This window comes from Carcharhinus amblyrhynchos, chromosome 27, assembly GCF_965287045.1.
Source record: "Carcharhinus amblyrhynchos chromosome 27, sCarAmb.v2.hapA, whole genome shotgun sequence".
NCBI classification, from domain to species: domain Eukaryota; kingdom Metazoa; phylum Chordata; class Chondrichthyes; order Carcharhiniformes; family Carcharhinidae; genus Carcharhinus; species Carcharhinus amblyrhynchos.
In genome coordinates, this window is record NC_137350.1 from 8,265,235 (window position 1) to 8,281,682 (window position 16,448).

The 16,448-nt window shown below is 45.1% G+C and overlaps 1 protein-coding gene across 1 annotated transcript in view; it reads left to right on the forward strand.

Moving 5' to 3' along the window:
- Positions 1 to 16,448, forward strand: part of LOC145358981 (proto-oncogene Wnt-3) — a 97,118-nt gene that overhangs the window by 57,160 nt on the left and 23,510 nt on the right. The window contains exon 3 of the mRNA XM_080213340.1: positions 4,755 to 5,020. Coding sequence (XP_080069466.1) covers positions 4,755 to 5,020 — 266 coding nt within the window. The remainder of the gene's footprint in view (positions 1 to 4,754; positions 5,021 to 16,448) is intronic.

Here is a 16,448-nt window from a genome sequence, read left to right on the forward strand (position 1 = left end):
CACTGCGGCACTGACTGCATTTCAAAAGTTCTTCATGTGGCTGCAGTGCTTTGGGATTGAGGGTTGTGAAAATACAATGCAAATGCAAACTTGTCTTTCTCTCACCCTTTTCCTTATTTCTTCCTTTCCTTCCTTTTTTCTGTACAGTTCAGCTTTCCAAATGCACTCACACAGTGCAATACACTGACATTAAAATAGTGGGTGAATGACAGCATTATCTGTGCTAGACAGAGAAATGGGAATAAATATTGAACAGGCAATGCACATGTTCATTCTGGGGGTAAATAAGACAATTCACACTGTTTGCTGGATGAGAATCAGGGGATGCTGAATAGTTAGTCTCTGGAGGCAGAGATCCTAGTTAGACTTTGATATTAAGAGTTATGGAGCCAAGTTGGATCAATGGGATTCAGATACAGAGCAGCCACAATCTAACTGATAGACAGAACAGACTCAAAGAACCAAATGGCCTATTCCATGGCAACTGGCCTCAGTGTCCCTGGGCCAAGGAGGAAAATGTAGCCAATGTTCCCAATCTTAATCATCTCCTGCTGGGAAAGAGGGGGGGGAGGGGGGGGGGAGACTCAACTGTGCTTTGACATTGACTGCAGTTGGCTAATTCTCCCTCAGAAGGACTCACGGGTGAAGATTGCAAAATAGCAGCGGCTAGTTTGCCAGAGGAAAATCTGCATTTATGTAGCACCTTTCACAATAACAATGCCACACAGCCAAACCATATTTTTGAAATGACTGCTGCAGTAGTTTGTTCACAGCAAGCTCCCAGGGAAAACAAGGAAATCACATTGGGTTATGGAATGATTATTTGGCAGCACACCAGATACAGGACAGAAGAGGATTGGAGATATTTGAAAAGAGTAAATGAGTGTAAAAGAATTGCAATGTGGTGCAGTGCTCCTTCAGTATGCGCTTTTCTCACTTTTACCCCCCCTTGTTCTCCAGAAGCTGTTGACTCTTGCAAGACAGATTCCTAGATACTGCTCACTCTCACTGTTTCACTAAGGAACCATTCTGCACATGAACTTTGACAAACTATGTTTCAGTTCCGTGGCATCCCAGTTAAGAGCAACCTTGGCCCCTTTTAAGGAAAGCCTGGTATTCCCAGGCAGTCTCCCATCCAAGGCCCACTGATGGTGGGCCCCTGTTCATTAAAAAGAGTACGAGGGATAATAGTAACATTTTCAACTGAATCTCAGAGGTTTTCTGATCATCTTGAAGTTCTCTTTTCGTGACATCAACAAATTCTATCCGTTGAGTTGCACACTGGGGTCTCCCTTCAAACCCCTCCATTATCATCTTGCCAGTTACATTACAGCCTTCATACACAAATTAGATGGAATTACATCAATTTCTCCAACAATTCATTAAAGAGCAAATGTTGTTACATAATGATATATACATTTTAATGGTTCTGTGTAGCATTTCTCTGGTTAGCTTCCCAGATCAGGCATTTTCAGACTAGTACGGCCGTAGGAAGTAGGGTGGGTAATTGCTGCATTACTGCTGAGAAGGAAGGGTGTAAATTCTTGACTCTGTCTGTAAAGTAGCTCTCTCAGCTGTAGTTTGAGAAAGAGGTGCTGCACATAGGGCTGACACTTGCTCCACACAAGAGAGCTCAGGACATATCGAGGCTTTACTTCTGTGCCACTCCAAGTACTGTGCGAATGAAAGAAAGAGAAAAGGAGAGTAAAGTAGAGAAAGAAAGAAAAGGAAGGAAAGAGAATGAAAGAAAGAAAAAGAGAAGAAAGAAAAAGGAGAGAAGGAAAAGAAAGGAGAGAGAAATCAAGAGAAAGAAAGAAAAACATTATATTCTATAATTACAACATTAGGAGATCATAATGAAATTCCCCTGATTTATTTCTAATGGAGGTTTGGGGTTAACTAACTTGAAATAAATGGGATTCTATTTTCATAAGAACATAAGAACATAAGAACATAAGAAATAGGAGCAGAAGTAGGCCATCTGGCCCTTCGAGCCTGCCCCGCCATTCAATAAGATCATGGCTGATCTGTCGTGGCTCAGTTCCACTTTCCCGCCCTCTCCCCATAACCCTTAATCCCTTCTCTTATCAAAAACCCATCAACCCGCTTCTTAAAAATATTTAGCGAGGCAGCCTCCACCACTTCAACGGGCAGAGAATTCCAGAGATTCACCACCCTTTGAGTGAAGAAGTTCCTCCTCAACTCCGTTCTGAACCGCCCCCCCTTTATCTTGAGGCTGTGCCCCCTAGTCCTACTGTCTTTTTTGAGCGGGAAGAGTCTTTCCACCTCTATCCTATCCATCCCATTCATCATCTTATACGTCTCAATGAGATCTCCCCTCATTCTTCTAAACTCTAACGAGTACAAGCCTAGTTTATTCAGCCTCTCCTCATAGCTCAACCCCCTCAACTCCGGTATCAGCCTAGTAAACCTCCTCTGCACTCCCTCCAAGGCCAAAATATCCTTGCGCAGGTGCGGCGCCCAAAACTGCACACAGTACTCCAGCTGCGGCCTCACCAATGCCCTATACAGCTGCAGCAAGACCTCCCTACTTTTATATTCAATCCCCCTCGCTATGAAGGCCAGCATCCCATTCGCCTTCCTGACCACCTGCTGCACCTGCAGGCTGGGTTTTTGCGACTCATGCACAAGGACCCCGAGGTCCCTCTGCACCGTCGCCTGCTGCAGTTTTTCGCCACGTAAGTAATGTCCAGAGAAATGCTACACAGAACCATTAAAATGTATATGTTATTACATAACAACATTTGCTCTTTAATGAATTGTTGGAGAAATTGATGTAATTCCATCTAATTTGTGTATGAAGGCTGTAATGTAACTGGCAAGATGATAATGGAGGGGTTTGAAGGGAGACCCCAGTGTGCAACTCAATGGATAGAATTTGTTGATGTCATGAAAAGAGAACTTCAAGATGATCAGAAAAGCTCTAAGATTCAGTTGAAAACGTTACTATTATCCCTGGTACTCTTTGTAACAACAGGGACCCACCATCAATGACCTTTTTAAATGAGGAAATTACACATATTATTAATTCTATGTAATAAATGTAGAGTAAATCCACATAATGCAAGGCTCATGTTAAAGAAGTAATGTCAACATCTTTGACTCTTAACGAGAGGGAGTCACCATTAGTATCTCCCTTAACAGAAATGTCACCATCTACGCTCCTTCCAAAAAGGAAACCTCATCATTTTAAACAGTCACTCTCATCCTCTTTGGACAGAAAATCTCAGCATGTGTCATGTTCATTTGGAGATTCTCACCTTCAATGTCCTTTATTAAAGAGAAATTATTTTATAAGTGCTCCTTTTGGAAGGGCAATTTTACCACTGGGCTGCTCTTAATTGCTGAGTTTCAGTAGCACTCTATACAGTTTGAAATAAGTATGCGACAACTGTCTTGCTACACTGGGTCTAGATGTCTCTGAATAAGATAAGGAAAATAGTATGGTAAAGGTTCCCCTTCTGATTATTACCCAGTACCACTTTATTATTATCTAGTAGGCACGTTGACACAGTGGTTAGCACTGCTGCCTCACAGTGCCAGGGCTTGATTCCAACCTTGGGTGACTGTCTATGTGGAGTTTGCCTGTGTCTGTGCGGGTTTCCTCTGGATGCTCCTGTTTCCTTCCACAATCCAAAAATGTGCAGATTAGGTGGATTGGTGATGCTAAACTACCCCTTGGTTTCCCTAGTTGTGTAGGTTGGGTGGATTAGCCATGGTAAATGTGCAGGGTTACAGGGATGGGGAGAGTAAGGTGGAGCATTGGTGCAGACCCAGTCCTGCACTGTAAGCGTTCTATGGTACACTTGTTGAAAATTAACTTTGAGTTAAACAATGATACTCCCAGACTCTAAATAACTCACAAAGGAAGAATGAAGCATGGGGACTGAGAGGACAAAAAAAATAGGAAAATTATTCTGGAAAAATGGTACGATTGCAGCACTGCTGCCTCACAACACCAGGGATTTGGGCTTGATTCCCTGCTCGGGTCACTGTCTGTGCAGAGTTTGTACATTCTCCCCATGTCTGCATGGGTTTCTTCCTGGTGCTACTGTTTCTTGTCACAGTCTGAAAGATGTTGGCCGTGTTAAATTCTCCCTCAGCGTACCCCCAACCAAGCGCTGGAGTGTGGCGACTAGGAGATTTTCACAGTAACTTCATTGCAGTGTTAATGTAAGCCTACTCATGACACTGATTAAAAGGAATTAATTTATGATGAAAATCAAAAAACTTCAAAAATGAAAAAAATTCTCTTTCCACTCAAGTTAAATATTTCTTCCTTAAGCAGGGAATTTGCAACAGTAAATACATTACTTAAGCCAGAACTATTTGTAAGATGTAAATTAATTTGATTCCTTTGCACAGTTGAGTTTAGCGACACACCCCAGGCCAGTTTTCTAAGAATGTTTCTAATTCCTGGTGGTGTACACAAAATAAAATTGAACACAAATGGAAGCCGAATTAAAGCATTGTTTAATTTCATTACCGTTGAAGAGGCACCTCTCTTTAATCCGCAGTGCTGTGTCTGCTGTTTAATACAACATATACTAATTAAATTTCAAAGCATGAAAGGAACATAAACATTGGTAACAGACATACTCACAATGGTTTACAGATAAAATCATGTTGTTAGTGCGTATAAAAATAACATGCCCCATTGACGTCTCCTCCGTGGCTGGGTTGAAAGCCGCACATACTGATCTCCTGCTCTTTTGGATTGTTTTGTCTTCCAGCCACTCGGGAATCAGCCTTTGTCCACGCCATTGCCTCAGCCGGAGTAGCGTTTGCCGTGACTCGTTCTTGCGCCGAGGGCTCCAACACTATCTGCGGCTGCGACTCCCACCACAAGGGCCCGCCAGGCGAAGGCTGGAAGTGGGGGGGCTGCAGTGAGGACGCCGAATTTGGCGTCCTGGTGTCCAGGGAGTTTGCCGACGCGCGAGAGAACAGGCCGGACGCCAGATCTGCCATGAACCGGCACAACAACGAGGCTGGACGGACGGTAAGGATAGCTTTGGATTGGACTGTGGAGGGTGCGTGGGAACCACAATGTGGTTCTGGTTGGAATGAGGTTAACTCGAGGAAACATATTTCTTCATTTAAATTTTGGATTGAAATTTAATTTGAGTATTTTGACAAAGAACGATCACCATTTTGTACAAGTAAGTTTTCTTTCATGAGAGGGGAACATTCACCGGGAGATTTGAATGGGATCTTTAGAACATAAGAACATAAGAAATAGGAGCAGGAGTAGGCCATCTGGCCCTTCGAGCCTGCCCCGCCATTCAATAAGATCATGGCTGATCTGTTGTGGCTCAGTTCCACATTCCCGCCCTCTCCCCATAACCCTTAATCCCCTCTCTTATCAAAAACCCATCAACCTGCGTCTTAAAAATATTTAGCGAGGCAGCCTCCGCCACTTCAACGGGCAGAGAATTCCAGAGATTCACCACCCTTTGAGTGAAGAAGTTCCTCCTCAACTCCATTCTAAACCGCACCCCCCGCCGCTTTATCTTGAGGCTGTGCCCTCTAGTCCTACTGTCCTTTCTGAGCGGGAAGAGTCTCTCCACCTCTTTAGATTGCATAAAGCTTACTTTGAGGTTTCACTTTAAGGTTTCATCTGAAGGATAGCTAGCCAACAATGCAGCATTCCCTCAGTACTGCACTGAGCTGATGACTAGGTTGAGCACTTGCTTTTTGGAATGGGGACTACATGTACACACGCCTGACTCAAAGAGTAAAGATCCACCAACTGAACTGAGCTGCAAGTACACTTCATATATTTGACTGATGAGAGTACACTACATGAATTGAAGGGCGCCGGGGAGGTGAAGTGATGTGCATCATCCTGTAGCCACAATTCCAGTGCAGCCACAGCTGTGCACTGTTATCTTCATGTAAATCTCTCTTTTCTGTGGAGATTTCCCAGAAAGGATCGAACAGAAAGTCAAATATTTCAATGGTGGACTATTGGCTTCTTAACAAAGTTGAATAACAAACACGAAGGCACGAATAGATATTCTGGTCTTCTACTGTGTTTGTTGTTGTTGTTCGTCCATCGTCATCGATGAGGACCTCGACACCATTAATCATTTTGAGGCTGGATGCAATGTGTCCGAAGATGACTGATCAGGGCCAATTCGGGCACAGAATGTCCTGGCACATATTGGACAGACTTGTGTAGACACTGTAGTTGTTGCGCTGGTGGCTCTGGACTTGCGCAGCTTGCGCGTAAGTTGTGCTTCAGCAATACACCTTGCTTCGTGAGCTTGACAGCCTTTGTGGATGAGGCAGTGCCAGGTAGGGCGGTTTTGTGCCAGTGTTTCCCAGGTGGTTGTGTCAATGTCAAGCAACTTCAGGGAGGCCTTGAGTGTGTCTTCTGCCCTCCATGCGAGTGTCTTCCAGCAGAGAGTTCCCCAAAAAAGAGCTGCTTGGGTATCGTCCGGCATACGGATGACATGACCTGCCCACCGGGTCTGTGCTCTCATCAGCAGTGTGGGGATTGATGGTAGACTTGCTCTAGAGAGAACTTCAGTGTCTTTGTCTTGCCATCTGATGTGTTTGTACATTACAGGTAGAGACAGATGGTCTCCAGTGGCTATTTATAATAGAAATGTTCAAACTTTCAGACCCACAAAAATGTGGATGTGTGGATATGTCGCTGACAATTTGGAGCTCATAAGAGGTTTATAAGGTGATGAGAGGGATTGATAGAGTGGACGTGCAGAGACTATTTCCTCGGGTAGATGTAGCTGTAACTAGGGGACATAACTATAAGGTTCGTGGTGGGAGATATAGGAGGGATGTCCGGGGTAGATTCTTCACTCAGAGTGGTTGGGGTGTGGAATAGACTGCCTGCTGTGATGGGGGAGTCAGACACTTTAGGAACTTTCAAGCGGTTATTGGATAGGCACATAGAGCACTCCAGAATGATAGGGAGGGGATAGCTTGATCTTGGGATTGGACATAGCTCGGCACAACATCGAGGGCCAAAGGGCCTGTACTGTGCTGTAATGTTCTATGTTCTCTATGTTCTATAAAATGACCCCATGGTCTGGCTTTTCCATATTGTAATCTCACCTGGGCAGCAATCAGTCACGTTACATTCCTGCTCACCTTTGTGTCCTTTCCCATTGTCATTGCCAACAGATGGGTGAAGCATTCAGTCTAAAATGAGCGTATGCATTCAGATAAGGCAGTAATGACCCGGTGTAACCTGCATGTGCAGCACAGTGGCACACTTGTTAGCACTGCTACCTCATAGCGCCAGGGACCCGGGTTCAATTCCAGCCTCAGGTCACTCTCTGAGCGGAGTTTGCACATTCGCCCCGTGTCTGCGTGGGTTTCCTCCCACACTCCAAAGATGTGCGGGTTAGTTTGATTGGCCATGCTAAATTGCCCCTTAGTGTCAGGGGGAAATTAGCAGGGTTAATACGTGGGGTTACAGGAATAGGGTCTGGGTGGGATTGTGGTCAATGCAGACCCAATGGGCCGAATGGCCCCCTCCTGCACTGTAGGGATTGCGTCTGCGTCACTTGAGTGTCCTCCAGCCACACTCTTGCCGTATGAACACTCAAATGTTACGAAGGGACAAGATGAATATTGCAGCATAACTAAAGAATCATTTTACAACAGAAGATGTGGATTATTAGCAAACTGAGAGACGGGCAAAATTCCTTTGAAAATTTGCTAAGGTTGAACCCAGGTGTTGGTCTCACCCTAGCTGATGGTGTGTAGCCAGGGTCAGTGTGATCTTACCGAAAGCAACCAGTTTAGATGTCACCCCTGGAGCCAGCATTCAATCAAGGGCAATGGGAAGAGGAACCAAGTTGGGTGGCCCCGCAGCAATATCCTGCAGCAGCCCCTGCACCCAGGAGAGGTGGCTGCCACTGCTACAGGCAGGTGAACCCAAGGGCCTCTCAGGAGACGTGTGAAATTATTAAAATTATTGGTGGCCATGGCCGTCAGTCCAATATTTTGGAGAAGGAGCTTCACCAGATGTAGCTATGACCCGGTGACAAAATTAGCTCCAGGGAGCAAAGGGTAACAGATACAGGGAGCCATACTGGTCCCTCTTCACTATAATCCCGACAACATCCCCAATCTGACCCCCACCAGCGAATTCACTAATTGGCTGCCTGTTACTACTGGGTGTATAGCTTCTTGCATCACTTGTCCACCTCCAGAAGTGGGAATGCATTGATCGGTTGACATAGAATCACAGAACCCTACAGTGCAGGAAGAGGCCATTCGGCCCATCGAGCCTACACCGACCACAATCCCACTCAGGCTCTACCCCCATATCCCTACATATTTTACCCCACTACTCCCTCTAACCTACATACCTCAGGACACTAAGGGGAAATTTTAGCACGGCCAATCAACCTAACCCGCACATCTTTGAACTGTGGGAGGAAACCGGAACACCCAGAGGAAATCAATGCAGACACGAGGAGAATGTGCAAACTCCACACAGACAGTGACCCGAGCCGGGAATTGAACCCAAAGGTCTCTGGAGCTGTGAAGCAGCAGTGCTAACCCACTGTGCTACCGTGCTGCCTAAAAGGATGCTCTGCAAACTTCCAGCATCACAACACCCACCCAGTTCCACGGGCCACTCTGCGTGGCTGGCAAGATCCCACCAAATGGGTGGCCCGGTGACACAGTGGTTAGCACTGCTGCCTCACAGCGCCAGGGACTTAGGTTCAATTCTGGCGTCAGGTCACTGTCTGTGTGGAGTTTGCACATTCTCTCTCTGTCTGTGCAGGTTTCTTCTGGGTGCTCTGGATTCCTCCCACAATCCAAAGATGTGCGGGTAAGGTTGATTGGCTGTGCTAAATTGACTCCAATGTCAGGGAGATTAGCAGGGTAAATATGAGGAGTTATGAGATTGAGCCTGGGTGGGATTGTGGTTGGTGCAGACTTAATGGGCTGAATGGCCTCCTTCTGCACTGTAGGGATTCTATGAACAGCACTATCTGCCAATGGGCATTTTCTTTCATTTGGTCTTAGAACGTGGGCATCACTGACAAAACTACAGATACTGGATTGACAAAACTACTATTGAATTTTTCCCTTGAACTATTGGAGTCCTTTGGGTACAACACTCTCACAATGGTTTTAGCCCGGGAATGACAGGATATTGACTAGCAATGATATGGAATGATGAGATATAAATGTGAGTTATAAGGTGATGAGCTAGTTTGGTGTTTAACTTGCAGGTGATGGTTTTTGCCATTCTGTGAGGCAGGTGTTCTAAAGGTCAGACATTCTATCAAAATTATTTTGCTGTTTTGCTGCAGTGCATTCTGTAGATCATAACAACTGCAGCGGTGGTGCACTGGCAATGTAGCGGGTGGAGATTGAGACCAGACACAGGGCTGCTAGCAATCAAAATGTTTTGTCCTGACTGGTCTGAAGCTTCGTTGGAGTAGAGTGGGGGTGGGGGATGGGGATGTGTGGGTGGGTGCGTAGCTGGGTGGTGGTGGTGGTGGTGCAGGGGCGTGGAGTCTATAGCATGGAGCCTTGTAAATAGTGGAGAGGTCAGAAGGAATGCTTCCACTAAGCTGTGGGCCTTAGTGATATTGTCTTTGTTCCATATGAAGTATCACAGCTCCGGGCACCGCGCTAAAACACCTAAAGCTATCCCATGTTGGAAATGTGATGAGCTCCACATACAGATTTATCCAGCCTCTACCCCGCCTACTACAGCCACGGTGTTGTACAGTTGCTTGCATTCAGTTTTTGATCGCAGCTGACCCTGAAATGTTGACACTCTTAAAGTTTCGAATATGATAGTCTCTGCTCTGAGTTGGTCATCACCAGTATGGTACGCTGCCTGCCGCTTAGCAGGTCACCTTTGGATGTTTCCCGGTCTTGCTGTAGGTCAGTGTGGCTGCTTCATTATCAGGCAATAAGGTGCTGAGCACTGTGGAATTATCAGTTAACAGGCCCAATCTGACATTATAATAGAGGAAAGATTATTGATAGAGCAGCCAAAAACATTGGGTTAAGGACCCATTGGGGTGACATCGTGGTTAGCACTGCTGCCTCATAGTGCCAGGGACCCAGGTTCGATTCCCGGCTTGGGTGACTGTCAGTGTGGAGTCTGCACGTTCTCCCCATGTCTGCGTGGGTTTCCTCTGGGTCCTCGGTTTCCTCCCACAGTGTGAAAGACATGCTGGTTAGGTGTATTGGCCATGCTAAATTCTCCCTCAGTGTACCCAAACAGGCGCTGAAGTGAGACTGATAAATAAACTTTACAAGTGAGAAACTCTTGCAGGAAAATCCCAAGATTGTAATAATTAACCTTTGCCAGTCTGGGAAGAGCTTTCTTCATGAACTCCTTGTTACCAACAAGCCCCAGTTTTACTGACACTCCTTCCTGTTGTAGTGGGTTGAATACAGCCTTGCACTGTACAATATTCAGAATCTCTCTAATACCAGAAGGAAGCAGTAAGTTGTAATCTTACAACACTGCGTTGAAGTCCAACATGTTTATCTTGAATCACAAGCAACTCTGGCGTTGCTCCTTCATCATGCTTCACTTATCTGATGAAGGAGCAGTGCTCCGAAAGTTCGTGATTCCAAAGAAACGTGTTGGACTTTAACCTGGCGTTGTGAGACTTCTTACTGTGCCCACCCCGTCCAACACCAGCATCTCCACATCATGGCCGGAAGGAAATGCAGAGCAGTTTTTGAATGGAAAATTCTTGCATGACCTTGTGTAACACAGTAACTGGAGTAGGCCTGCATGTGGGACAACTGGGAGTAATGGCATCATTAACTATGGAGGGCAGAGAGGAGATAGTACAGCATGATGACACAAAGAACAGTGTTTAGGAGTATGGTCAGAGTCATCCCACTGCTTAAAAAAAGATGGAACAAAGACTGAAGGGATAAGACCAGGGAGATTTGGAGGAGGCTGAAATGCAACATCATATTTGGAATCCAAAGGGAAGAAAAGGTGGGTAGAGATGATGCAGTGCTTGTTGTTAAAGAGGGAGTGACCCCATTAACTGAGGTAATTCTCTAGCATTAGAAGTGTCAGACATTAGCTATTCTGGCATGAAAAACATCCCATCCAGGTGTTTGCTGTGTATAAACAGATAGGTGGCGTGAAGCCAGCGTGTGTCTCTGGCACGCACCGATGATTAGGCACCCTACAGGTATGTGTCAGTCATTCTTAATCAGGACTCTGAAACAGAAGCATAATCCTTTATTAGTCACTTTGAGAAGTCAGGCTGTGTGAACAAATATAAACAGGCTTGCTTCAACTGATCTAGTCTGTACTCATGGCCTTTTCTCGTCCTGGCAGTTGTCTGTAATATTCCAGCATACTAACAACATTCCTTAAGTAAAATCATCTCTATTTCAAACTGTGCCATCAACACAACTCCTGAGATAACCTTTTGTTCTAACTCTGATATTTCATGCACCCTAAATTCCATTGCCCCTATTTCAATAATCTCTAAGTTCTGGAATTCTCTCTCTCTATACTTCTCCACCTCTCTTCCCTCTTTCTTTCCTTTAAGACTCACCTTTAAAAGCTAACACTTTCCCTAAGCTTTTGTCATCTGACCGAATATCCCAAGTGATCCGGTGTTCGATGTTTTTGGTAATGCAGCGTCAATGATAGAAATGCACCCGGAAAAATCCTCTTCTTCCTGGTTTAGAATCCATGTAGGCAGTTTGAGTGAGTGGACAAAAACCCAGCCGATGGAGTATAACGTGGGAAAATGTGACGTTGGTAGGAAGAATAAAAAAGCAGAGGATAATTTAAATGGAGAATGGCTGGAAAATTCACGGTGCAGAGGGATCTAGGTGGTCTTGTACACGAGTCAAAAAAGAATCACGTAATCAAGAAGGCTAATGGAATGCTATTCTTCATTACAAGAGGAGGAATCAAACATAAATGTAGGATCGTTGGGCAGGGTTTTTTCACTTTGCTGCATTGATTGAGTAACGTAATGGAACTGGATATATAAACAAAAAAATGAAAAATCGGGTTCATGCCCACTTTCTCACCTCCTGTGATATTGCCGTTCCTGTTCCACCAGCAAAATCAGGAAGGGCACAAGGCTGATTTAAATATTAATGACATGTTTAACGAGACCCAGACGTAATTGTCCAGGCTGTCTTACATTTCCACCTCACCGGTGAATGTTCTCGTCAGTAAGAATCACAGATGATCCCCACTAACAGATACCAGATATGATGGCCTCGTTGGTGGGACTGGAGGCCATTGAAGCCCCCTGGATGGTTGGGGACAGGGTCTTGGGCAACGCCAGCCTGAAATGCTGGCAGTGCCTGCCTGGCACCTTGGCATGGCTAGCCTGGCACTCTGGCACTGCACACTGGGCACCATGATAGGCAGAACCAAGGGGGCTGGGCCTGATAGAGGGTGACAAGGCAGAGCCTGATGGGGAGGCAGGGAGATCTGTAAGAGGGGAGAGAAGGGGGAAGCTGTGCATTAGGAAGTGGGGGGTGGTCAGTGTGCCTTGCAATCAGGGATTGGGGTTGACGAACGAGGGCTGGGACCACATTTTGAATACTATATGCAGTTTTAGACTCCTTATTTAAGGAGGGATATTAATGCATTGGAGGCAGTTCAGAAGTTTACCAGAATGATCTCTGGAATGAGCAGGTTGACTAATGAAGAAAGGTCGGACAGGCTAGGCTTGTTTCTACTGGAGTTTAGACAATGAGGGGTGACTTGATTGAAGAATATATAACTTTGAATAGTCTTGACCAGGGAAGGATGCTTCCTCTTGTCTGGGTGAGTCCAGAACTGGAGGGCACTGTTTTAAAAGGAGTGGTCACCCTTTTAGGACAGAGAGGAGGAGAATTCCTTTCTCTGAGGGTTGTGTGAGTGTGGAATTTTCTGTCTCAGAAGGTGGTGGAAGTGGGGTCACTGAAGGAGGTAGATAGTTTTGTGTTAGGGAAGGGAATCAAAGGTTATCGGGGTTGGGGGGGGTGGTAGATGGTAATGTGAAAATCAAAACAGTCAGATCAATCATGATCTTGTGTGGCGGAGCAGGCTGAGGGGCCAAATGGCCTAATTCTGCATCTATTTAGGGGCAGCAAGGTGGCACAGTGGTTAGTACTGCTGCCTCACAGTGCCAGAGATCCAGGTTTGATCACTGTCTGTGTGGAATTTACACATTCTCTCTGTGTCTGCGTGGGTTTCCTCCGGGTGCTCCGGTTTCCTCCCACAGTCCAAAGATGTGCACATTAGATTGATTTGGCCGTGCTAAATTGCTTTTTAGTGCTAGGGAGATGTCAGGTGGATTAGCAGGGTAAATATGTGGGATTATGGGAATACGGCCTGCGTGGGGATTGTTGTCAGTGCAAACTCAGTGGGCCGAATGGCCTCAGTCTGCACTGTATGAATTGTACGTTCCTTTAGTCCATACGCATCATCTGAGAGCTTAACTGCATTGCATTCTTATATTAATATTAATGGTGCCTATTCCATAGAAGGCGTTAAACCATAAGACAGAGGACAGAAGTAGGCCATTCAGCCCATCAAGTCTGTTCTGCCCTTCAGTGAGCTCATGACTGATCTGGTGTGATGGTTCTCAGCTCCACTTTCCCACCTAATCGCCATAACCTTTGATTCCCTTACTGCTTACAAATCTATTGCTGATTTTTAATGGACAGCTGCCACTGGCAATGCAAAATGCAGGCCTCAATTCCTATTGGTCAGAATGACAGGAAGTCCAGCCCTTCAGCTTTTGCACTCTTTGACCTGACTCTGAAGATTATGGGTTCATGTCGCTTTCCCTTGCGTTCATCAGAAAATACCAATGTCAGGGGAAACAACAACTTTATACCATATGAGAAGAGGCTGCTGATTGGTTGCAAGTAGAATCGGAATGGTAGAAGTGTTGCCATGGAGAATGCATCAGTTAATGGTGACTGCTAGTTAACTGCCAAGCCGTGTTTGAAAATTTAAACCGGGCAGCTTAATTCTGGTCAGTCAAAGCCCTGAGGAACGCACCAGAGAGCACATTCTCTGGTGCTGCACCATGAGATTGCTGCCTTTCAAACGAAATATTAAATCAGACACCTTTCTCAGTTGGGCACACAAGATACCCTGGCATTATTCTGAAGAAAAGCAGGGATGTTTTCCCCAGTGTTCCGGCCAATATTTATTCTTCAACCAATTTCACTGTAAAAGACTATCCAGTTGTTATCAGATTCTTATTTGTGGCATCTCAATGTGTGCATGTTGGCTGTTGTATTTCCTATATTAGAATGATAACCATAATTAGAATCATAGAATCCCCACAGTGCAGAAAGAGGCCATTCAGCCCATCGATCCTACACTGACAACAATTCTACCCAGACTTTATCCCTGTAACTTCGTGTATTAACCCTGCTAGTTCCCTGACACTGAGGGGCAATTTAGCATGGCCAATCCATCTAACCTACACATCTTTGTAGAGTGTGAGAGGAAACTGGAGCACCCAGAGGAAATCCACGCAGAAACGGGGAGAATATGCAAACTTCGTACAGACAGTCACCCAAGGCCAGAATCGAACCCGGGTCACTGGCGCAGTGAGGCAGCACTGTGCCATCGTGTCGCCAAAATTACTTATTTGGCTGTCACGCACTTTGGGGCATTCCGTGGTCATGAATGATGCTACTTTTTCTGAGTGATTGTCTTGTCCCAACGCCCTCTTGATAACAAATAAACCCCACAAGATTAGTTCTTCCTGGATGTAATTCAAGCTTCACACGAAGTGTTCATGTGCTGGAAACAGATATATTTCAGTCAGAAGCTGTAGAATTTGTTGTCCTAGTATCTTAGAACAGCTGTCATTGCTTCCTTATTCTGTACAGCTTAACCACAACATTGAGTCAAAATATACGCAATGCAAATTGACAGCTATGACTTGAGAAATGTTGCAAATAGTCATTTGGTAGTATAGAACTCGCATATTATCAAAGCCTTTTCTCTTGCTTTCATTAAAAAATAGCAGTGTCAGAGGAAACAACAACTTTATACTGTACAAGAAAAGGTGGCCGATTATTTGAGGAATCGGATTGGTTGTTGCCATGGAGAACGCACCAGTGACTGACAGTTAACTGCCAAGCATTTTTTTTTGGAAAATTTAAACCAGGCATTAGTCAAATCCCTGAGGAATGAACCAGTGAATGGCTATCTATGAAACAGGGGCAATGTGTGTACGTGTTCTTTCTGGCTGAAAAGAACAGGGCTCTGCATATTAATATATGTAGCTTCCAGTACATGCAAATGCACCAGACTGCAAGCCCAACTGACAATCTTCAATTGGTTGTCAGCATAATTCTTATCAAATGTTGTCCGATGTGTATATCTAATTTTGGACGCTGTGTTTTGAGTTTTGCCGACGTAGTTCAGCATTGATGTTATTGATGATTCTAATGACAACACTGCAGAACATGAAAGTGTTACTTACACTGCTTTAGATTTTATAAAGGTCACAGCTGGGGTAACTATACAGATTGTTCATAGTGTGAAAGTGCAGCAGGCGGGAGAAATGGCTTGGGCATAAATATTGTGAGGAGAGATTGTAACGTCACAATGCACCAGGCATCGAGGGCTGGGGAACATCCATTGATTCCACATTAAAACCAACAATGACCACGTTATTTTGTCAGCGTTGGTTCAAAAGACAGCACACTCGCCTCTGAATCTCGAGATTGTGTGTTAAACACCAGGCTTCAGCATACTCTCATCGACACACTGCAGGGCAGTACTGAAGGTGCACTGCACTTTCCGATGTTATGGGTGGGATTTTACGGCCTCGCTCATCCTGAAACCGCAAAATCCCGCCTGAGGTCAATGGACGTTCACCCCTTGCCCACTCCGATTGCCGTGATGGGTGGGGCAGTAGAATCCCAGTGAACATCTTGTGGGTGAGATATTAACCCATGGCCCCATCTGCCTGCTCAAGTGGATGTAAAATATTCTGTAGCACTATTCTGAAGATTTACCCCTACTGTCCCAGTCAATGTTTATCCCCCAATCAGCATCAAACAAAGGTTAGCTGATCACCATCACATTACTGTTTGTGGAAGTTTGCTGTGGGCAAACTGCCCACCATGTTTACAACAGTGACTACACTTCAGTCAGGATTTCATTGGATGTAGAGTGCTTGGAGAGCTCCAGTGTGTGTGAAAAGTGTGGTGTGAATATTAATCTTTCTTTGAAAAGAGTAATACACGTTTGGAGTTATTCTTTCAAACAAAGTAATCATACCAATAAGCTCAGAGTGGGATGTTGGAGATGGTGCAGTGGTATTGTCTCTGGAGTAACAACCCAGAGACCCAGAGTAATGGTCCGTGGACCTGGGTTCAAATCCCACCATGGCAGATGGTGAAATCTGAATTCGTTAAAATTATCTGGAATTAAAACGTTTTCACTTGTCAGGAAAAACCCA